The sequence below is a fragment of the Anopheles nili genome, chromosome X (assembly GCF_943737925.1).
Source record: "Anopheles nili chromosome X, idAnoNiliSN_F5_01, whole genome shotgun sequence".
In the NCBI taxonomy this organism is placed as follows: domain Eukaryota; kingdom Metazoa; phylum Arthropoda; class Insecta; order Diptera; family Culicidae; genus Anopheles; species Anopheles nili.
This window is the reverse complement of record NC_071293.1, coordinates 7482562-7506270: the sequence shown is the minus strand read 5'-3', so window position 1 is coordinate 7506270 and position 23709 is coordinate 7482562. Positions and strand designations below refer to the sequence as shown.

The 23709-nt window shown below is 50.1% G+C and overlaps 1 protein-coding gene across 1 annotated transcript; it reads right to left on the bottom strand.

The window, feature by feature from the left end:
• Positions 1-15063: 15063 nt before the first annotated feature.
• LOC128728604 (uncharacterized) lies at positions 15064-22978 on the bottom strand. Its single transcript, XM_053822231.1, has 4 exons — positions 22721-22978; positions 18088-18135; positions 15654-16139; positions 15064-15558 (listed from the first exon to the last, which is right to left on the bottom strand). Exons 1-4 carry the CDS (start codon positions 22976-22978, stop codon positions 15064-15066), a joined length of 1287 nt encoding a protein of 428 aa, XP_053678206.1.
• Positions 22979-23709: the final 731 nt, after the last annotated feature.

The window sequence follows — 23709 nt, the reverse complement described above, 5'->3', positions numbered from 1 at the left end:
ATCGGGCGGTGTTTGGGCTTAGGTCATCGTCTTGGCCGATTGTGCCGATTCAGCGCGCTCAGAGCGCAACCCTTTACGGCCGGTTGTGGTTGCGGATTGTTTCCCGATCGGCTTTCCCATAGTTCAATGAAATGCTCAAGACTAACATCCTCGTTATTTATTTATTTGCATTTCCATTTTCGCCAGCCTACGCCCGTTGCGCGGTTTTCTGAAGCAGACGCACCCGGCTAGCGGTGGTTCTGGAGCGGTCAACGTACGAGTCGCTGTTTTTTTTTCTCTTGCTGTCTTTGGAGGTAGAGAATTTGGAGCAGAAAGACACGCAAACAGCTCGACACCCGTCACGGGAACCAGTTTTGTTTTTTCTCACTGCCGAAAACACACCTTCAAAGTTCCCAAAAATATGTTGCAGCTCAACGAAGAAATCTGCCTGTGGTGAAACGTTGGGGAATAGAAGATAATAAGCCCACCGCAGGACACCTTTCTACAGCGATCTAGATCACGTCAATGCTGATATATATCGATACTTGATATTTATGTCCGTAATCTAAATATTTATGTACGTAATCAGATTATACCCAAATGACTCAGTTCGTTTTTTCTCTTTTGAATTTAGTTTTGAAATTTCTCGTAAAATATCATAAACATCCGTAACTTCTTAAAGTACTCTTCTCAGAATCTATACTATACCTGCAACTTATTTTATGGACATTAGAACACTATTAATCTAGAATTCCGTGTTGAATTGGTATCTCAATTTCGAAGAAATGTATTTCATCCTGAGTGTTCAATTTGTAGAATAGAATCCATAGATCTTTGACCTTTTTATCTCACTCGTCCGATTTCTGGACGTCAACCTCTGGTACTACTGCTCTCTCCACCAACAACGACGTCTCCCAGATACCAACTCGACCAAGGGCAATTGGAAAACCGTCGTCAATTAATTGTCCTCCACCGGAACAATGTCCGCGGTGACATTCGACACGATTTCGACAGCTCGTGCTAGAACGCGAGCCCAAGTATCACGTTTCAGCCGGAACCTTGTGCTCTCCACCGGAAACACCGGTTCTCTGCCCACCTGACCGGTACCATCACGCCCCTTTTGGCATTTCGCTGCCAGGGCGGCAAAATGATGCATTTATGCACCACCAGCACCAGCAGCTCGAACGCCATTTGACAAATTGAGTTTTATTTCAATTGTCATCGAGTGATCGTGCATCATTCGGCAGCGGGAGTTTTCGATGTCCAGCCGGTTTCTTCTATTCTTCCCATGAGCTCGTGTGAGCGGTGGGATTGTCTTTTTTTTTCGTCACCGATGTCACTCACCAACCAATCGGGCTGGTGATTTCTCATGCTGGATCATCGTATGAGAGAAAAATGGATATTCCGCGACCAATGGACGGCATGCAGGCTGCATAACATATTCCACGAGACAGCAGGCATATCGAGCCGTCGGAGAGAAGAAAAAAAAACAAAAACGAAGAAATGAAACGAAGATGGAATGATGGAAAACTGCATCATTCGCAAACCAAGGGCAGGCAAATTGATTGTCATTTCAATTTAAATGTATGCAGATGAAGTCAATTCATGGTCCCGTGGCTGGCCAGTGCCCCAAGAAGCGACGCTTTCCAACGGCACGAGAGACACTTTTCCACTTGCTCAGCTCAGGACAACTCAGCTTACCGTGGGAGTAACCAGGCTTGTTGCTTACTATGGGCAACATCCAGAAGTATTCGATCACCAGCAAACACCGATTCCCAGGCCGCCTTTTCCGCCGAGAGCAAAATCCACCGGCGAGTGGATCCTTGTCTGGTTTTTTTTTTTGGTGTCTTTTCTTTCTCTTGCCACCGGCTCGGAAAATCAATCGCCGGAACTGCAAAGCGCACAAACGCGCGACCTGCAGCAGCAGCTCAATCGCGTCGAGTCAGCAGCGACAAGTTGCGACTTCCTGCGCAAAAGAAAGCACAGAAAACAAAAACGGTCCGTGTCGGATAGCTCGAACAGCGAACGCGACAGGACGCGAACTCGCGCGCACTAGCGGGCGGGAAAATTGGAAAAAGCGAGCGACCGCGAACTCTAGTGAAGCTCATCACTTTTCGGACCCGGGCCAAACCATCGACCCGGGCTCGATAACGAAGGCCAACCCCCTCCCGAAGGGTCGAGGCTCGAAACAACAGGGTTATAACTTCTCGCAAATTGTTTTCCCTGCAATGTCATTATATTTTATCTGTATTTCTGATTATATCTGATCGAGTTTATTTATCTCGTTGCAACCGTCCGGCCATCGGTCGCTGGCGGTTGTGTCGTGACGGAGGCGGAAGCAGATGGCGCCACTGAGGGCATCGTTGGCGTGTCCTTGTGCACGGTACGGAGCACGTTGACAGCGCGAACGAACCGAGGCGGACCAAGAAGCGCGGCAAAACGAATTATTTATCCGATCAAAAATCAACGCACGGAATTTCCACCAGCTGGGGAGAGGGATTTTCCGGGGACGTGGTTGGTCGCGTGGAAAACGGGGTGAGTTTGGAGCTTTCGCACCGAAGTTCGTCGTGGCGAGGGTGGCGCTTTTTGGGACGGTTTCGTCGAGGACCTCGCTCGCTCGGGATACGGGTGGTATTGATTAAAATCACGGAAACTCGAGTGTTGGTGAGCACTTTAAGCAGAGCGATGGTGGAACAAGCGAATGTAAAGCACTAGCTCGTGAGTGTTGGATCGTGCTGGTGTACAGGGTGAGGAATATATGTAATATATGTGATGTCAGGTACCATTAGAGGACGCATAACTCACGTCGAAGCTCATGAAAAACGTTGTTTTTGCTTCTACTTACATTAAACCATTTCACTATTTAGCTGTTTTCCATTTAGTAAGACGATCAAAGCTTTTGCGAATTAGAATCAATCGTCTTTTCGACATTTAGTCTTAAATTCCGTTATAAGGGTTTAGAATTGATTGATTTATTCAACATTTAACCCACAGTTTCATGGTTGAGACGGACATTTGTAATACAACTAATAATTTATTATTTGTAATAATAATTTATGTTAATATTTTTAACAACTTTTGTTCAACATAAAAACTCCGAAAATATTTCTTGACCAATTTTTCTCATTCTAAAACCTATGTAGTAATCATACGAAATCTTTCTTAATCTAACAACTGAAAAGCATTTCTAATGGTTGATAATATTTCAAAATGGCGTCTGTATAACAGTTAATTGGCCAATCTTGAAACTTTTTTTCTCTCACAAAACTCACCAAGAAACTACGAGAATCTACTAAATTTGCTCACATTTACGAGGGTTAAAAATATCTGTCATTTTAACTACTCCAGCAATCGTAAGGCCGCCAAACGTGGGCAACATTTTAAACACCTTTTCTGCTGCTCTACAGCGCTTTAACAGCACCACAACTGCAGCGCACACTGTTTCGCAGTCAACCGAACACAGGCGCAAACCATGGGCGCGAATTGGCTGTAATTAAATTTCGCATCCTGATTTCACATTTAATTAAGACAACAATCGGAAGCTCGCCACCATCTGGCCCCCGCCAGACAATGGCGCCCGGGCGTCGTTCGCGTGGTGCTTCCGGAAACGCTTACGACGCGTGCTGTTTCGGTACGTTTTGATTGAGTAGCTATTTGCAGAGGCATTACGAGCGTTAACAACTTGCTTTGGCTTCACGCGGCAGGACGCACCAGACTGGCAAAGACTGGCCGGCGTGGCAAAATGCGAGAGACAGACCGAACACGCTGGCAGCTTTTGCGAATCCTTGTGTATCATAAAACGATTTCCGGAGCGCCAATCAGGATGATTGATTGGAGCGATAAATTACGACCCCACCGAGGATCACCCGACCTAGCTGTGTCGTAATCGGACAAAGATCCCGAGACCACCCGGACCTGGGTGATGCTCACTACTTCCAATTTCTTGTCAGTCGACGTACCGCAGCTTTCGAGCACCAGCTGGATTTTGGGGCCGACAAATGCGCAAATGTCGGCGCCCCTTTTAAGCGTTTAAGCGTCTGTTTTTGGCTCGCCTTTTTTTTGCTTTTCTTCACACGATCAAAGCAGCACACCGCCACCAGCATCCGGCAGCCGATCGCCGCCAATTTCTTGCCCACTCGACGACGTCCTGAGCTGAGTATCTCGCTCTCAAACGCTCAAGCATGCCGGTGAAGTCAACGAGATGTTGAAGCGTGTGCAACTGCTTCCTGGAAGGAAAACCTCACAGCCTCAACTGCCACTGCTCAAGGGCGGCAATATGGCACTCTTCCGGGCGGCGTCTGTCAACGAAGCGACCTGCAGAGAGTCTGTGAGGGTCACCAACCTGTTTCACCTGTCAACTGGCAGCCTGAAGGTTGTGTTGCTTACCCCGGGAAAAGGCACAAATAAGAACGATCCGCGCGTTGACGTCCGGTTAGGGAAAACTTTCGCCTACGAGCGCAACAGCGCCCTTCAGCCTTCGAGCACAACAAACTCCAACCACCCCGGGGCAGGCGGGCAAGGATGGGCTCGGGAACTGAACCGGTGAGTATAAACAATCGTAAATCGTCCCGCGGGAGCGCCGCGTCTTTGCGTTGGGTTGCCGCCGTATTGAAGGGTTTTCGTTTGTTTCCTTTTCATGCTTTCCCAAGCCGAACACGCCGCCCCGCCATTCCTACCCCTTCTGCTCCTTTGCCTCCGCTCCCCATCGAAGGGTTTATTGTCTATTTTGGGTCTTCGCTCCATTGTCGGCTCAGAAGTTGATGAAGTTTGCCAGCAATTTATGGCCTGTTTATCGACGAACCTCAACCCCGCTCAGCTCACCGGTGCGGGGTGAGTTCCCTCTCATTCCACCCCCTTTTTCCACCTTTGTCGACGAGCATTTAGGGCTGAATTTGATCGATGAACATTAGTGAGTGAAAACAGCCTGCCCCGGGGTCGGCTCTGCGGTCCACGATCCAACCACGCTCAGGGCCGCTTGTACAGGTCGGTTTCTCATTTACGACTTAATGACCACCACGATTGCCTTCCCCTGGGGCAGGCTTAGCACGGTGGTTCACTTTCGTTTACATTACCGAGCCGAAGGCGCTCCCGAGCTTCCCGAAGAACCGGGTGGTGGTGAAAATTAATTTACATTTACGGCCGGTGGACGGTTGGCTTTGCGCCGCCACTACTGATGTGACGCCACTGATGAGGACCATCCCCGGGCGGGGCCATTGTCCAGCTGGAATCATATCACGCCACGCGTTGCGGCGTACTTGGGACGCGCTTCTTGCAGGAACTTCGCTCGTGTCTTAGAACTACGGCACTGGAACTCGGTCAACGGCCTCCCAACGGACCAGAACGTCCGATTGAGCTGCATACTTACTGAGCAATCGGCACCAGAATCAACCGATCGCTGGGTGACGACAGACGTTGCTGACAGACGCGACGAACCGGCATCGACACCTTCTCTTATCGGCACTCCAGGAAGTCGCTGGGATTTAGCTGGTGACAGTTTGAGGTTAGTTTACTTCGTTCCTCTTTGCTATTATTCTGCTGTCACGGCGCAACCACGAGGCTTCTGCAAAATGGTGACAATTAAGTGGCCTCAAAGCCTGCTTCCGGAGCCACCGCTCGGAAGGCTGTCTGTTGAAGTCCCTTTACCGATCGCGATCACCCCAAAACGACCCTGATCCTCTTATCGACGTCCAACGACTCCGCACCCATTTGTCACCCGTGTCCCGGAGGCTTCCTGGAGCTGTGAACAACCTGTCACTTCGCTATCTCCATCGAGCCGCGTCACCGCGAGCCGAGATTACGAACGTGAGCGCGCGCGCGCGCGCTGATTAATGTCACTTATTAAGATGGAGATCGGCCCAAAAAGCCCGAGTCTCTGTCATCGTTTGGCCGCAGAATTCGGCTCACTCGACGACACAACCGCGACCTGATGACTTAGTGACAAACCTGCCACACTCGAACCCGCTCGGGGCGGTTTTGCTTTCGCTTCTCTCCTCGAGACAAAAAGAAGAAAATAAAAGACCCCAAACCTAACACACCCTCCGTAGCGGATGGCATCGGTTTTGCCGGCATTTTGTTGCGATTATCATCAGCTCATCAGTCTTCATTATACCGGGTCGGTGGCGGACGATATGCGGGCATTCGGGTGTCGTCTAGGTGTCTAATTTAGGCTTCCTAAATTGACAGCAAAATTATGAGCCTCCAGGGGCAACCGGATCGTATCGCGCACACCCCCCCGAAAGTGGACCCGGTTTTCTGTTTTGTTCGATGCTGAGGTTGACGAACGGCGGTTGCCGAATGAAACCCACCGATTGTTTCGGCTTTCGTTCGTCCCCGTTGGGTTGTGTCGAGCTGAGCCTACCAACCAGGCGCACGACGGTGATGGCGATCGAACGCGATCAATAGTGAGCGAGATGGCTTCATTTCTGCTGTCGTTCAGTACGCACGGTGTTCGAAAGTGAAGCATGCTGTTAAATGGTTCAATGCGTTCGTCCGGCATCCTAACCTCACGAAGTGTACGGATTAAACATGCGCCTATCTCATTCTGTGGTTCCGATCGGTGCCTGCCCGTGGAATAAATCTCACTCACCAGTTCCCCGAGACTGAAAGCAGTAACGTTTAGTCCACGCCAAAGCCGTACCACGTCCGATAAGTGCGCTTTTTTTAAACGCTGTGCCGTTTCGAATGCATCCTTATCCGCCGCAAATCATCGCCAACCATCGCGGGCTCTCTCTCTCTCTCTCCAACCGGATTGTCGGACAGGGTATTTTATCTCCCCTGGGGCAAGCTTTCAGCACCGCCGGCCGATAACGCTGGTCGAAAGGAAAATACGCGCACATCGCTTTACCACTCGGATGGAAGCTTTTGGGTGGGCTTTGCTCGAAGAGTGCTGTGCATGCGTCGCAGTTAAAGCCGTTCGTTCTTCGCGCGCTTCTTTGGAGTTTTCCGGGTGTTGGACGCTTTCTGAACCGACGGAAAGCAACCGTCTGCAGCGCGTTACGATCGGACGCGGTTTCAGCGCAAGCGTTTAGCCCGGTGATGGGGCTGCGTTATCGTAAATTATATGCTCCAGCTTAATTCAATTATCTTACCTTTTTATATACCTGCCCGCATGTATGTGTATATATTTACGTTTTGCATTTCGCTCGCGTATTAATTATGATTATCATTTGAGCTTAATTATTTCGGTCCCCGTGTGTGTAGCTTTTGGTTTTTTTTGTTGGTGTGTTTGGTTTCACTTGCGCACCATCACCGCCGGTTACGAGCCTGTCTCAAGCCCGTCTTGAAAGCGACCGCCAGCGCAATCGAGGGCAGAAAGGCGCCGGTCATTCCCGCGGTTTAAGGGCCCACGACCCGGTCGGTGCATCTGCACGCACCGAACTCGAACGTGGGGACGGGCAGAAATGGTAATAATGATTTAATTACACGATACCAACGCCCGGGACGAGGCTTGCACTCGAGTGCGGTCAGCATTTCGGAATGGCTTCATTAGAGCTGAACGTTTGCGTTCCCTCCCGAAATGGGCCGACATCCTTTTTGATTAACAAATTGCAGTTCTGGTCGCTAGTTTTCGTGCGCGTGGTATTTTTGGGGGCCGGTTGGAATCCTGACCGCGCAAGGAAATCCGCGCAGTTGGAATCCTGCGAGTGTGCCTCATGGTGGATTTGGATGGTTCTGGTGGAAGTAAATCCACACCTATGGCCGTCGATGACCCTCACATATCACGCTTCGAAGAACCACGCCCGGATCCACACTCGATATGACCCGTCTGCTACTAACGATGCCGATGTCCTGCCAAAAAATCCCCAACCCAAAGTTCTTCAACATCCTCCAGCCAACGGTCTGCGGCGCCAATAGTGCATCTCAGAGTCATATCTCACCTCGTGCCCAGATGGCCTGCCCAACCATAGATCCCAGCCACATGCCGATGAGCTACGGTCTGAGGTTAATGACTGGTGTCGCCCCTTGTGCGTGGTTCAGACCCCCAAACTTTTTGGCAAACGATGCTCGGCTTTATTGCGTTGGTGATCTTTTTACGGGCGACCCTAAATGGGCAAGGTTGGGAAATGGGCCGATTTATGTGCTCAGAAGTTGCCGTTTTGGGGCGCGGTTTAAGAGCCTTAGTGTCGCTCCTGGGTTTGGGCAAAGTTCATGCTGCACCGACGAGTGCGATTGGTCGGCAAATTAGCACTCCTCGCCAGACGTCCGGTACCGTCCGGGGGCTGTCAGAAATGAGCTCATAAAAGGGCGCCGGGGTACCAGCCGGTGAGCTTCACTGTAAGTTCTCTGTTCGTGTGCAAGATTGTGCTGGTAGGAAACCCACCCGTAAACCGGTTGTTTCGCGCTTGAGGCATTACTTTGGGATCGTAAAGTCCCCTAAAAGATCACCTTACACAAGATCTTGCCGCGTTTGATCCACAGGAAATAATTTTCCACAAAATTCAGCCTTCCAACGAGCGCTCGATGGCCTGTGAAATATGGCACATTCTCTTTCTCTCTCTCTCTCTCTCTTGTTCACTGACTCAGAGGCTCAATTAAACCAGCGCTTCAATTAGGCGACAACTCGCAACACACTGGCCGGTAAATCTAGCCCCCACGACCACCGTCCCGTGGAGACTCGCGCGCTAAAATATGCATACGCGGCTCCGAAACCGGCGGCCCTCAGGTGACGCGCGCTCCGGGGCTAATGAAAACTAATGAATACGGCAATAACCCTAAATTAGATTGGCCACGGTGCGACAACGACGGTCACCTTGGTCGCCACCCACCTAACCAAACTGCAAGTGCATCCCGTTCCGGTACCAGGCGGTCCATAACTCACAGCCTCCTGTCGACCGTTGTTCGGGTGTTCCGCAAGCGAGGGATACGTTTTTCTGCTCTTTTTTTCTCTCTTCTCCTTCTTCCTTCGGTCTGCTCTCGACACTCCATTTTTCCTGCCGCCCACCCGAACGAATAAAATCATGCAAATTATGCACAGGCACGCATCGGGCTCGATCGGTTACTTTTATTGTTTAATTTTCTATCACCCGAGCCGTGGGGGACGTAAATTCGCGATCAGTTCCCGGCTGTCACGCGGAACGCGAAACCTGATACACCTGCCCGTGATCTGTTGCAGCCGGTTGGGGAAACTCACCAGGCGAACCAGCCGAAGCAGTGGTTTGGAAGGACGGGAACGAATATCGAACCCGACGGGAGCTGATCCTCATGCTCAAGTGAGGTTTGTTTGAGCTGGTTGAGACGTCGGCGAGGTCCAGACGTTGGCAAGAAGATGTTGTAGACTCCGAGTGCTCTAACAAGCAAAAGGGAACTCGTTTTTCTGTAAGGAATTACTAAAACGGTTTCACAACAAGCGCTTTGGATAAAGTTGAGCTAGAAGTTTGTCTGAAGCTCCGTAGCGTGTCATTAATATTAATCGAATAGCGCTCGGAAGGGAGTTTAGTTGTGTCGTTCCAGATATTAGTTCCCGTCTAAGTCCCTTGTCTGTCTGCATCACATCTCAACCGTTTTTTCTGCAATTAATCCCCCGGACTTATGCACATCGGCAACAACCATCGTGACGGGAGAGTTTCAGCAGAAAAAAAACCTTGAGCGAGGGCGACAATGTCTCCCACGCCGTCGGCCATCCTGTACATCACCTCCTGAGGTAATTATTTACCTACCGGCGCGCTGCTTGACAGCCGGCACTTGACGTGACACACTTCGGCGTCGATGACAGCTCCCCCGGCAAAGGTGAGCAATTAGCGCACCGGGCGAATGGGCGCCTCCAAGAGGCGGAGCATTCACGAGCACTAGACGGTTGCCTCCGTGGGCTTTGCTTCTGGTGGCTGGTGTCTTTTGGGAGGTGTTTAGTTTTTCGAAGCAGCAAAATAAAAAAGAAATACGTTCAGAAAAAGTCTACAAAACACGCACCGGAGGAGGATCCGAATGGTTGCCTAGCCCCAACACGCAAACACGGACGATAATTCGACACTTTAGCGAAGGGGGAACGAACCACAGAGAGAAAGAGAGAAAGAATGAAACACTCGAAATGGCTCGGGAGGGTTTGAAAGCAACAAAAAAAATGGGAAGGGTAACGAAAGTAGGACTCGCTTCGGTAGCAAAAGGGGTTGAAATAAAAAAAAAAGAGACTCCCCTGTGCTCCTTTCAATCCCCTTCTTCACTCCCCCCCCCCACACACACACACACACGCACCGTGCAGCGGAAGTGCAGCGGCCTGAGTGCAACTGCAGCTGGCTGTTCGTGTGGGAGCGATAATTAACGCGTCTGTTTTTCTGTTTTTCTTTGCTTTCTTTTTTGGCGTTCCACTGGAACCGGAAGCCACCCCCCGCTCGGATCGGAGACATATCGATGGCGTGCCGAGGAGCCTTTTTTGAGCCGGCACAAGGATTAGAGCAAGCGCCTGAAGCAAACGGAGCGGCCACACAGCGCCATGCACACGCAAGCAATCACAAACACTGAAGGAGAGTTGGGGAAAACGAAACAAAAAAAGCACGCACCCTAAAAAGCAAAAAAAAACCCTACACAATCAGTTCCGCCTTGAGCCCTAATGCACTTCTTGTCGCCTCTTGATCCTCCTCTTCCGTTCGGGTGCATCGGCGGCCATGATGCCTTGTGCAACTGCAATTTTCCCGCCATCCCCCATCTGTCAAGGGTGCGCGTTTTGGAGAGGACCTCGACGAAATCGGGGCCTGCGTTTGCGTTTTCGTTTCCATTTTTTTTTTTGCTTTGCTTCTTCTTCTGCATTCGTTGCGCACCCCTCCCACTAGGGCGTTTTCCCAACCCCTAAAAACCCAGGTGCCAACGGACCAATGGCCGGATGCATCTTCATCAAAAGTGCACCGAACTGCAGCGGCAAGGGTTGGTTTGGCCCTTGCGAACGGGGTTAGGGAAAAGGGTAGGCGCCACCGCCCGGGGGACACGCAACGAAAGGGGGATGAAGGGACGGCGAAGAAGGGAACCCCAGCCAAGGATACGCCGGATTGGTCTTTTGTGCAAATAATGGGGCGTGTACGGTGTCACTCTCTTGACGATGTTTTTCCGATGCCATTGCGAGACGGATCGGCCTGTGGGGTTGGGGGTTTGAGAGGGAGGGAGGGAGGGTGGCGTTAGGGGTAGACGCATTGTTTGACTAGCTGGACGAGGGCTTGACGGCGGAAACAACAGCTCAACAGCCCTAAGGGAGAATTTCTTCACGATTTCCCGCCACCACGGGCTTGGTCGGCATTTCCATTTTGCATCCCTTGGGGAAATGGGTGCGGGGGTGAGGGGGAGGGTGAAAGGGAAAGGAAGGAGTGAGAAGGGCAAAAGGAGTAGAGCTCCGGTGCGTGCCGTGGTGCCTTCATTTTTTAAGTTTGAACGGTGTTTTGTTTGCATTTACCGTTCGCTGCTTTACCAACCCTTATTCCTTTGCGTTCTTTATTGTTTTTTGTTCCTTCTAGTTTTTCGTTTTGTTTGAGTGCGTTCTTTTTTTTCCTTCTCTTGCTTGCATTTATTGCGACGTCCTTCTTCGCCGTGGGTTGCGCTTTGAAATCAAACCCCTTTCTTGTTTTTCTTTTTTTTTTCGCTCTGTGGCCCTCCAATGAGCGCCCGGCGAATGGGATGCGCCAGCGATGCATCGAAGGACGCCGGAATGGGGAGGGGGAAAAGCGACAGAAGGGGGCTCTGAAATTTGAGCTTCCTCCACCCGATGCACCCGGCTCTTTCCCTTTCTCCCCTTGGCTCACTACAAAACCTAAACAGCCAGCCGATTAGAGAGTGAAGCTCACGGCGCCCCAGCAGTTGGAAACAGCACGAGTGCGGGCTTTTCCCGGTCGAGTAGACCACCAAAATGGAAGCGCATGCAAAATGGACGCCCTTTTGGGCTGGTCAGAAAATATGTCATCGCAGAGAGAAACCAGAGAGACTGGCTGAATTGAAGCGCAATAAAGAGGAGAGTGTAAAAATAAACCTGGTTAGTGATAGAAGAAAAGAAATATGAAATGAGTTGGTAAAAATAGACTCTATCGAATCGAGGATGCGAAATGGAAAAGGCGGAATGAAATATTTAGAAAAAAAGTTGAAAACATAAAAGTGAGCACGGTTAAAGTCATCTAAACAATCGAAAGAAATATCATACAAAAAAACATTCGCTGAAAAAAACACCATTACGAAAAGACTCGTAAAAAGTCATATGAAATACTAAAAACACCAAACAAATCTGACTTTACAAGCTAAGTAGAAAATTATTATTAAAGTATAGTAAAAAATGCATGTTAACACTATTTCATAAGAGAAAAACAAAGAAGTTGAAATGAAAAAGTAGCAAAAGAAGTTATAGAGGAGATATAAACAAGACGTAATAAACAAAACAATGAAACATAATCTACAGCTACTTTAAGTTGGAAATGTTGAAATTTATCATGGTTATTTTTTGAATCAAATACCGCTGGTGAAACCTCTTGATGCATTCCATTGCCAAAAAATGCATCTCCCCATCATTCCGCCACCTGCGAGTAACGCTATTTTACCATCATCAAAACGACGACATCTCGATCCCAACCATCGCACCATCGACGGGCAGCATATTTATTCTTATAACGACCCCGCAGAAGAAGCTGGCGTATCCTTGCCACAACGTGCCGATGACAAGTGTGCCTCCATCGGATGGGCGATCCTCGCGCCCATATTGCGATTATTTATCTGCCATGGTTTAATCAAACGACAGTTCGCAAATCAAGACCCCATCAGCCAGCGAAGCGTGAGAGCGTTTCTTGTTCTTACCGTTTTTGCTCGATGCCGGTATGGATTGCTCAGCATATGCTTGGAGACAATATCCCGACGGTGCCCTGCGGGAGCAGTGCAAATGAATAAAAAAAACAAGAAAATCTTCGATCGATCGATCGGGATGAACGATAACGGTGATGATGGTCGTTTGCAGCGAAAGGATGGCGCGATCAGGGCTGTCAAATTCGCGAGGAAAGCCTCACAGGCCTTTGGATAGGACATGCTCTCGAAGGAGCGTTTTGGGACATTAATAACAGAATTGTTTCATTTTATTCGATTGAAATCAAATATTTCTAGCATGCTGCAAATTCTTTTTGTGTGAAATTAATGTCTCTTGCACCCCAAAATAGCACATTTCAGGCTCATTTTTAACACTTAAAGAATACGTAACGTGCAAACCTCCTCGAACCTCAGAAAGGTGTAAATTAAATTGATTATTTCTTTCATATTAAGCACACTCCACCTCTAGGGCCTCCATTTGACGCCTCTTGCCACACATCTGCAACTGAACAGAGTCTCCACTCAACCCGAGCTCGATCAGGTGTAACCTGATCCGTCAGCATCGTGTGCCGGCCTCTCGACGAGCTGCTGTCGTCCGTCGAGCGTGACAACCCCCGTGCGAGTCGAGGTATATTTTTAGCTTCAACAAATCTCCCTAGTCTCTCTGTAACACACACCCACAAACCCGTCATCATCGTACAGAATAAGAGTTCAGCCACAGACTGCACTTTGTTATAATATATTTTAAAAGAGCTTTATTTTACAACGATCTCGAGTCAGTCTTTTTACATAAATGTATGTACACATGCTTGCTTTTATATTACATCTCTTTCGTTTAGAATCCCTTCCCCCCCCTCCCCTAGTCTCTACCTCCAACTCCCCTGCCACCACAACCTGTCCATGTGTCACGCGGGGAAAGGAAGTATGATTTGTTTTAATAATTCTTTACTCTCCAGCGACTATTCCACTGGTGTTTAGCTATTAGTTACTGTAAGACCCTCCGGCTCACCGTTCGCTAGGACCTCGGCGCCCGGTGCGGCGTTGGCATTACTTAGGATCCTTACCAGTACAACTCTTTGCGTTTATGCTACTAACTCTGCATCCTTTACAATCTGCGCTTATTCCTGCTTCACTCCTTGCGAGAGAATTAAGCCTTTTCGTAAAGGCATTTTGAGGGAAAGAAAAAATAAACAATAAGCTTAAAACACCCTGCTGCCATTTTTGTTAATTTCCTTTCCCACGTGTCGATCCTTTCGTAACTAGTTATCAAACCTCTTTCGATTTGGTTGCCCTCTGCTCAGTATACCGCGGGCGATAAAAGGCAAACATTTTGGCGAAGTGGCGGAGAAGTTGCGCGGTGTTGAACGCCACCATCACTATTGCTGTTAGTTGTACCTGTATTCATCTTTAATTTACATCTCCTATCGCGTCTCGTAGAAGAAATGCAAAAACTGAACTAGAAACAGTACAATAACAGCCTCAAACGTTGGAAGATGTTGAATGGGTAGGCTCCATCTTCCGGTAGTTTGTTCACGCTACATTTCCACCGCTTGCTTGTGACCCCATTTTGCCAGAAGACACTCGTCGTCAGGGCGCAACTTCTTGGATGCAAGATCTATATGCTCTAGAATTTAGAAAGCTTGCCGACAACATCCGAGTGTCTATTGGGTTTTGGTTTGTTGGGTAAAAGCAGACAAATCAGCAGTGGAACGATAGCTAGTGCTAGCAGTTCGTACCCTTCGGTAACAATTCCACCACTTTTCCGAAATGTTTCCAATCCGCTCGAATCTGTAAATTCACAGCGTCTCTCGCCGTGCCAGCAGTCTACCTGTACCAGCAGTAGACGTCATGTAGTGAGCACACAAGCCCGTCTGGTACGCGTGGGCTAGCTGTCAGGCTGTTACACGCTCTAAGACTAGTATCGCTTGTTTGCGTAAATTCGGGCTTTACCTGCGGCTCTGCTATTTAGTATATAATTTAAACTGTGTCCTGTGCGCGCGCGCGCGCGCGAAAACGTGCCTCCTGAAGCGAGCAAATACCGAAAGTGCAACACCCGACGAAGATATCAAAAGCAGGACGCAGGAGACACCCTCGTAAAACGGGACGCAGTGGTTCCCCTTCATGAAGCACACACACAAACGTCAAAAAGGGCGAGTTTGGATGGGTAGAAAGAGTACACCGAATGTCTGGGAACCGTCGGAATGATGGCCCAGAACCATCAGGATACAGGAGGCGCACACACGCGGCGCTTGGGACGACTACCATCGATAAATAGGCTATTTACACCAGCGAGCGACGCCGACGCCTCGGTTCGGCATGCTCCTATCAAACGTGCAGGATCTTCGGCAGGATCTCGCTCTCGATCAGCAGCTCCTGGTCCTCGAGTGGGCCCGGCTTTCGGCGGACCAGTATCACAACGGTGAGCGCGAGCAATACGAGCGCTAGCAGCGCCACGAACGCACCCAAGATGAGGATCTCCTTAGAGCCACCCGTCGAGGTTCCTGCTAGATCACTACAGCCCCGATCGAACGGCCAGAAGCTGTGATGTCGATGATGACGTGGTTGCTGCTCCGTGAACTCCTGTAGCTCGTCGTCTTCGTTCGTCACAGGCGAGGCTTGACCATCCACGTTGTCCAGTCGGTTAGAGATGACGTCCTGGATGGCGGAGTTAATGGCAGCACCATTCACCGGACCAGGTGGGGTAGACTCAGTGGTCGTCGTGGTGGAGCTGGTGGTGGTCGTGGTGTTTTGCAGACTCACAATCACCGCTTCCCCGGTGTCCACGAGCAGTGACGGCGATCGGATGAGCAAATCCGTTTCCTGAACCACAACGAAAAACCCCCAAAAAGGCAACCCAAGGCAACCGAGCTGTCAGTAACTCTCCACAAACGACAGACGCGCGCTCGCAGACTCACCTTATTGCGGCAGGTCACGCGCACGTGGTACTTGGTGTTGGGCCACAGCGATAACTCTACTTTGGACGTTTCCGTCAGCAGGTTTCCCGTGAGCCCTCCTCCGGAGATCTCCCACGACACCAAACACTGATGGTACTCCTGGCTGGCAGGGCGAAGAAGTTCTTCACCGGGTGCGTCCTGCTGGAGCACGTCCTCCTGTTTGCCAGCAAGCGTCTTCAACAGGCGTGAGGATGGCGATAGCCCATCACGAGCTGCGGCGCCATCTCGAGCGATACGGGATAGCTGTTCGACGTTCTCACTCGCGGCAAGTGGTGACGGCACGACCGGATGTGGCTGGTGTTGTACCAGCTTCAGCGGTGTCGTCCACTCGATGTCGGCCGTTACCACCGATTCGTTGCGGATCAGACGCACCAGGCTCAGTAGTAACCGGTGTGCTAGCTCGTTCTCCTTCCGGATCTGGTGGTTACGGTTGCACACGTCCCAGCACTCTAGAAGGAAGGACCGGTTAGAGAACTTCTGCGTGCGGTAGAGCAACCACTAGGCAAGCTAACGCTTAGGTCAATTAGACTCTAACCCCAAATTGTCCCCAAGAAGTCCCACAAATGTATGTGATGTTGCGTCATTCCAGAGCATACAAGACAGATTTCAGGAGTTGACTCACCAAAATAAAACGTTCTCGTATAGACGTACGGTTTCCAAAACTCTCCCTCAGTGCATTATACACCTATCAAGCAATATTTCAATCGCACCCGTCATCCAGATGGGTCAGTAAGCAGCTCAACAACATTACGTACGCGGTCCATCAATATCTCATTCCGGTGCCTCGTATTCCCATAAAACTTTCTAACCTTTCGGAAGAGCCAATAAGTCAGCCACCGTTCGAAACATATTAAGATTACGCTACGACCTAACTTCCAACTGCCACATCTTAATGGCGCTAACGCAACACGCGCTCGCCCAAAACACAAACCCCCGAATAGAAAAGCAGGTTCCTGGGGGGCTGGTTTCGTTACAATTTTTTTGTTTAGACCTTCTTTTCTTCCACCAAACCCCGTGGAAAAAGGCGGAAGAAAGCCGCAAGAGGATGCTCTGCGGAGACGCACAACCTTTGCCTGTCCCATAAATTCGTGCCACGAACATTCTCGGGGATGCGCGCTGCCTCGTTAGGTCGCACGGGCGATAAGCGTTATTTTTCTTCTCATATACCCCATTCTCCGGATCGTCTTTGGCTGCAGCAGAACCTGTTTCAAATGAGACGCGATTGCCGCGCGCTTGCCGCCGGCATCACCCGAGTTCCCCTGGTGCTGGAGCGTTTTGTCTTTGCGCTTTATTGGCCTTTATCTGCGGCCTCTGCAGGACATGGTTTATGTCCACCCGAGGTGGTGCGCGCACCGGATTGTCCTTTGTTGATGCGATTCGAAGAACTCGGTTGCGGTCGTTCGTTGTCGTTCTCTTCTACTGCTTTTCCCCTGTCCTGCGATCACGAAGTTTGGAAAAGCTGATGTCCGACAAAAAGAGCCCATTCCCGAAAGGTCTTCTCATGCGAGAGACCTGCTAAAGGGAGCAGGTGTGCGAGTGGGCTCGAGAAAGTGTTTAAATATTTCTCTTCCTCCCGAAATTCCCCAAAATCGAACTGATTGTTTTAACCCCCATCGAAAGGGGAAGCATTCGGAATGATTTGGGTAGCCTCTGTGCGATAAAATATAGTCCAACTAGAGCCTCCTTCATCAGCGTTGAACGCGGGAATGGAATGTGATGGCTTGCATCATCACACCGTAAGCTCACCCGATAGAAGGAAAAAGTCCACTTGTGTGGAAGAGAATACGGAGAGACAACCACCGAAATAACCACCCAACCCTAACAGATGTCCGACGGAAGAAGAAGCTCCCAAAGAAGTTAAAAAACATCTCTACCGCTACCGAACAGGGCGTACATTCACGTAATAAAACCCTAAATTCGTTCAAACAGTGGGTGAAATGTAACGAGACATCTCCTGCTATCTCCCAAGAGGCCTCGAGGTTCACAACCCGCTGGTAACTGGAGGGCAAAATGATCCGCACCCAAAATATAATTGCTCCCTGCTGCACTTCTGCTCTAGCTGTCTAGAACCGACGGCAAAAAAGGATGAAATTACAGCCCGTGCGCCTCGGGCCAAAATATTCCTTTGATGTTTGCGAAGCGTTTTTTGGTCGGCATTCTCACAAGACCCGAGCGAAGGTCACACGCCTGGTGTGGAAGGACTTTTATTATGATCCACAAAAAATTCGGTCACGTCCCGGATACGCGGAAGTCCATGACCGGAAGCGAGAAATGTATCCCAAGTACTACGTTCGGTGGCATGCCTCATCGGCTTGCGTTATTCTCCGTTAAACCCCACGTCGGTACCCTTAGAAATCGGCTTGCCACAGTTTGGGGACGTAGAATTATCGCTTACCATGGAGCATTCGCGTTGTTGCGTGCAGAGGATGTCCTTTATGGAGCGCTGCAAAGAGTAAGAGAATTGAGAGTTGTTAGAATCGACCGGATGTAATGAGAAATACGATTAAGTTGTTTGAAGAGAGATGCTTTAGCTCGCTAAATAGTTATCCCCCAAGAAAGCAAAAGACTATTACATGAAATGATGTAAAAAAGACATCAACCGAAACGAGAGTACGTACGAGCAGCCCATTTGTTGCACAAACATAAAAGGAAGCCTCAAAAAACGAACGCACTAAAAGGCTGCATCAAAACGCCATTTGAAGAATTCCAGACCAAAATTCTCCTGCCTCAGAAGCTAAACGATAGCTAATAGCCTCCCAACGCAACTACTAGCGGATGGTGTTATTACCACCGCGTTTCCTAGCACGCCTGGTAGAGAACTTCCAACACTTCTCTTTGGGTTTTAAAGGACACACAAAAGGGCGGAAAAAATATAGTGCACCACTTCCTGGACTGGACGCGCGCCAAACCAGCTCCCAAAGTTATGTTCCATAGTTCACCCGACCCCCACTCGGTGGCGCTGGTGTTCCGGACGATCTACCCCAACCAATTCGCTTGCCAAACGAGCCACTCTTTCGATTTGGCGTACGTTTCTTTCAGCGAAGCGCAGAGAAGTTAAGATTATGTGCATTTGATTTCGGCCAATTTTGGGCGAACCTTCCGCTGTTTGGACGGTTATTTATCTGTCGCGCTGGACAACCGGAAACATGCGTACCAGTGATTGCGGAGCACGTCCCACGGGAGTCACCGAAGTTGTAGTATCAGTGCTCAGTGCTCAGACTTCGGAAACCAAAGCGTTACGCTTCTGGAGCTCCGGTTCTAGTGCTGCGTGTTAGGGAGTATAAGCGGCACATTGGCTGGAAAACGCACACCCGGAACCAGACGGTCTTTAAGGGTTCGTGTAATATTTATCAACGGAAAACCTCCACATCCTCCCGCGGGACCTTCCGGGACGTGCGGCAGAACATCCAGATCCCGAGAAATCGGTCAACGGCCACAAAACCGGAAGCTACACGCCTCGGTGAATGGCGTTATGTGGGCACGGTTTAATCACCGCTTCGGTGCTGGTTCAGCCGCCAGGCAAAGACGATTGTCTTCCTGGTCAGGACACACACACACACACACACACTCTGGGGATTTGCCTCCCGGCTGTTGGGATTGGGAAACGGATGGGCAACAATTCTGCAATTACGTGGCTTTTCGATTAAACGCACTTCCGCCTAAGGGACACGCATCGTCCTTCTCTGCCGTGTTCCACCTCCCTCTCCGGCCGCTCCTCCCGCGGGACAAGGAAGTCAGCCTCGCCTGTCCACCCTCCGCCTTAACCTGCTTCTTTGGCAGGTTCCGCCACGAGGGCACGTTTCGAATTTCCCGAACCACCACCATTCGATGTCCTACGTTTTAATTGGTATTGTTCGCTTCGGGAACCATCGACACTATCCGACCGGACTGTGGTGTCCTCGCTACCCACCTCCAACGGGAAGAGGGGGAGGGGACGCGCCTCGGGGTGCACAAATGAGCCACCCCCCAAAATCTCACCCACCCCGAGGGAGTCTCTTCGGTCGCTTTTCGTGCTTCGCATTCGAGATGTCCCAGAGCTGGGAAAATTTGTGCCCGGGAAAACCAACAATCTACGGACGAGGGATGGAAAGCCCAACCACGGAAACCAAACCCCACTACACACACACACACACCCCCCCCCCCTCGCGGAGTCGTTGCCCATTTTCCGAACAAGTAAACTCTTGACAACTCCCCGAGCCGACCGATTTTCCCACCCTGTGTGATGGTGAAAATCCGGGCCGCCCTTTTCCCCGGTGCGCCACCCCGATCCGTGTTCTACCGGAGCCGATTTGCATGTCTGATGATTTTCGAATTTATCCATTTCCGCCGCGTGTTTCCGTGTGTAGCAGCGTTTGCGTGGATGTGTGTGCGAAACTATCGATAAAACTTTTGCCCACTCGCAGCCGCGCGCAGCGAAACCGTTTTCCCGCAAGGGATGAGGGTGGACCGCGGAATGGGCGGTGGAAAACAAAAGCGCCCATTCGCGCACACGTGTGTGTGTGTGTGTAAGTGTGTGTGCGTTGCTGTGATGTTTCAATAATGCAATTGACGGTGAAGGTTTCGTCTGACGAGCAGCAAAAAGTACGCGCGCCCCCGCTGGTTCGAGTATGGGTTTTTTTTTCTTTTTCTGTGACGATTTTTCAACCACAAACGCGAGTGGCTGATTGTTTGTAGCCACTGTACGCTCCCGGGATGCGAATGCTTGTTCTAATCGTCCGGGTGTTTTCTGTGCAAATGTTTCTCCGCTCATCTTGTTGTGCTGATTCGAAGAATGGCTCTGATTCATACCACAAACGATGCACAGCAATTTTCCGAACACCAGTAGAAGACCTTAGAAGCGTCGACTACTGACCTAGCAATGTCTTGAATGCGCAATAACTTCGCTACGGTGTCTTCGTTACGCACAACTGCTCAGGTCAAAAAATAAAGACCCAACAGCAAAAAAACCTAACCGAAGGATTTGGTTATTTATAGGAAATATACGACGTTGTTTTTTTGCATCCCCCAATAAAATGGCGTCATTATTTATATCCTCGCAATTCATTGAGACGATTTTCCGTAACCCAACCCACCCGATGGTTGGATGCTTCTCCTCTTTCATGGGACAGTTTCTAATTTAAAAAAAACCCTCCGCCAGATGAGTCACTCGTCTAGCGTATTCTCATTATCTCGATGACGAGAGCAAACCCGGGCAGCTGGATCGATCAGGAATGCAAAAAGCCCTCCAAGGGGAATAGCAACCCTTCGCCCAGCCGCCCCTTCTTCCTTCCCGGTGGGGTTGGAAAACCCATGCTTTAACTTTTCAAATGCGAATTCCAGCGCGAAAACGGTGCGAAAAGGGATAAGAAATTGCGCGAGCGAAGTTTTCCCTTTTCACCACCGCCGGCGTGTGGTGTGCGTTTTCTTTCATCCTTGCATCCCCCTTCCCTTTCCCGTCCCTTCTCTGGGGACTTCCGTGGAGTTTTTCTCATCCCTTTTTTTTCCCCCTGTCAGAAGGCTGTTTTCGTGCTCGACTTTGGCGCGCTCGTGTCACGAACGCATCGGAATATGACGAAATAAATTCAGCACGCATCCCTCGCTTCAGATCTTCTCACCACCCCCCCCCCCCCTCGAGCATCCTTTCTATTCCCCTTCCACCCCTCAGAAAGCATGTTATCGAATTCGATTTCGGCCGATAACGACTCGAGCGATCACTTTTATTGTCGCGTCGCGCATCATAATGCCTTTCTGCCGCCCTTTTTCCCCCATTGCCCTTTACAAATGGGTTTGAGGGGGGGGAGGGGGGTAAAAGGAGCTCCCCCCTTCCACCCAGTCTCCCCACACACCAGTTAGTGCTGAGGATGGTAGCAAATCGCGCCAGGAATGCCGCTCACGTACGAAAGAGCGCACGTTGGCTGAGGGGGTGGCTTTTCCCGGGCGCGTTCCATGCATTTCATTTCCACAGCCCTTTTAAGCGGATGGGGCGGGGGTGGAGAGGGAGGAACCAGGCGCACACGAGGGGCAACTTTTTGGCCGCATTGTACAGCGAAGGAAGTTCATTTTCACCACCCCCTGGCAGAGGGTGAGCGAAGTTTCCATTGAGAAGAGACTTGGAATGGAGGGCGTCCATTTGCGCTCCTGAGTTGCGAGGAAAATGCGAAACGGGAAATCTTCTTTAGACATAATTTAAGGCCAACAAATAAGCGACACTAAGCCCCGCTCAAATGCATTCTACACTTCTCGAAGTGTGTAGAATATCGATTTGCGTACGCGGCAAGCGAATTGATTGCCAAATAATAAGCCAAAGGAAAACGAAGGGCAATTTTCAACACATTTGAGTTTGACAATTCACAACGACGGGAGAAAAAAAAGGGCCGCAACTCCACCGACAGTCGCGCGAATTAATCTCATAAATCACACTCACGTTCTGGGAATGAAGCGCACACGCACACACACGCACACGAAAAGGAGGTAGCTCAATTTCATCCCCCAAACACCGCCGGATGCACTCGATTGAGCTAAATTCGCCAAACTGCAGCTCGAGCGCGCTCGGTCGCTCGCCATTTATGATCGAGGGCTTTGATTTGCGGCTCCTTTCGTCGAACGGAACGAATAACAAACAGCAAAAAAAAAAAGCAACCGTTTGGAATGACCTCCGAGGGATGGGGGAAAAAACGGGAAGTGGAGTATTAAGCTCACTTGCGAGGAGGTTGTATTTATTTATTTTTGCTTTCATTTTGATGTTATTCGCCGCTACCCCGGGACATGATCTCGTCGGTGCTAGAGGGCGGCATTGAATTGGTTTTATCGGGTGGGTTTTTCGTGGAAATTTGACAGGTGTAGCTACACCACAAAGGACTCCCAATAGCAGAGAAAAAGAGCGAGTGAAATAAAGAACCTTTCGGTGTAATTTTGAAGAAGTTCATGCGGTGAACATGTCACAGAACGTCTTCTTTTTTAGGTGCTGGAAATTCTCCACCTACACGACGCTTTTTCAATCGCAAAAGAAATCCATCCACAAGAACTTAACAAAAACACACTCCACTTACCTTCTGAAGACATCCTTCACGGCAACGCGTGGTCGAGCGAGTCCGGCCGGTTGGAACCGGTAGCGGACCAGCCGTTGATTGGTCGTCAGTTGATGGTGGAGGCCGCCGTGGTTCAATCCGGTCAATAACGAACTTGGCATGAAACCGACGTGTCGCCGGTACATTTCCACCACCCGGCGAGATCTCCGGTGGAACCGCCAGCAGAAATCCGACAAGCGCGAATAACACACCCACCCGCAGGGTGACGATCGCGGCCATAACGCTCTACTTCTGGGGAACTATCGCACACAACCTCTCTACGTGAACACCTTCTGCCCTCGGGCATACACGACGCACCAACCACCGGGGTGTGTTCGCTTCACCTGCTCGAAAGGGCGGTGGCGCACTTCCGGGGCTTCCAATCGTCGCGGTCCCGATTATGAGATTCACCTCGGATTTATTCGATTGCTTTTAATTTTTTTTTTTTTTGCAGCACCTTTTTTGGGGTTTCGTCGACGCGCGGTTTTGGGTTATCCCTGTCGTAATGTTTTCCGCCTCACTGGCACACTACCGTTCTCCGGCCATCCGGATCCAGGTTCCTGCAGGTCATACCAGCCCTGTAGCTCGCCCAAAACACGACAGCACAACGTTTTGCTCGCACAGCTCGCACAGGAGGGCTTTTTTTTCTTCGCGAGACACGCCACAAACACGAAATAAACACGCGGGCACGCACGGTTGAAGTTGATTGAAGATCGGCCCTCCGTTTGTTAAACACTCACGTGGAAATAAAACCGTCGGTTCGGTGACCAACTTTGGTCACCTCTCGTTTGGGTGTGCTGTTTTTAGCGACGACGTACACGAGATGGAAACTGTTTTTCACTGGCACAACTGCTTTGGGTCACTGTTCGAAAAAGACTGACGGTGCAATGAGCGTATTGGTTGGTTTGCACCTCGAAATCTCATCTCAGGGGCTCGAAAGTCACTCACTCTCTTGCTTACGCGCTCTTGTT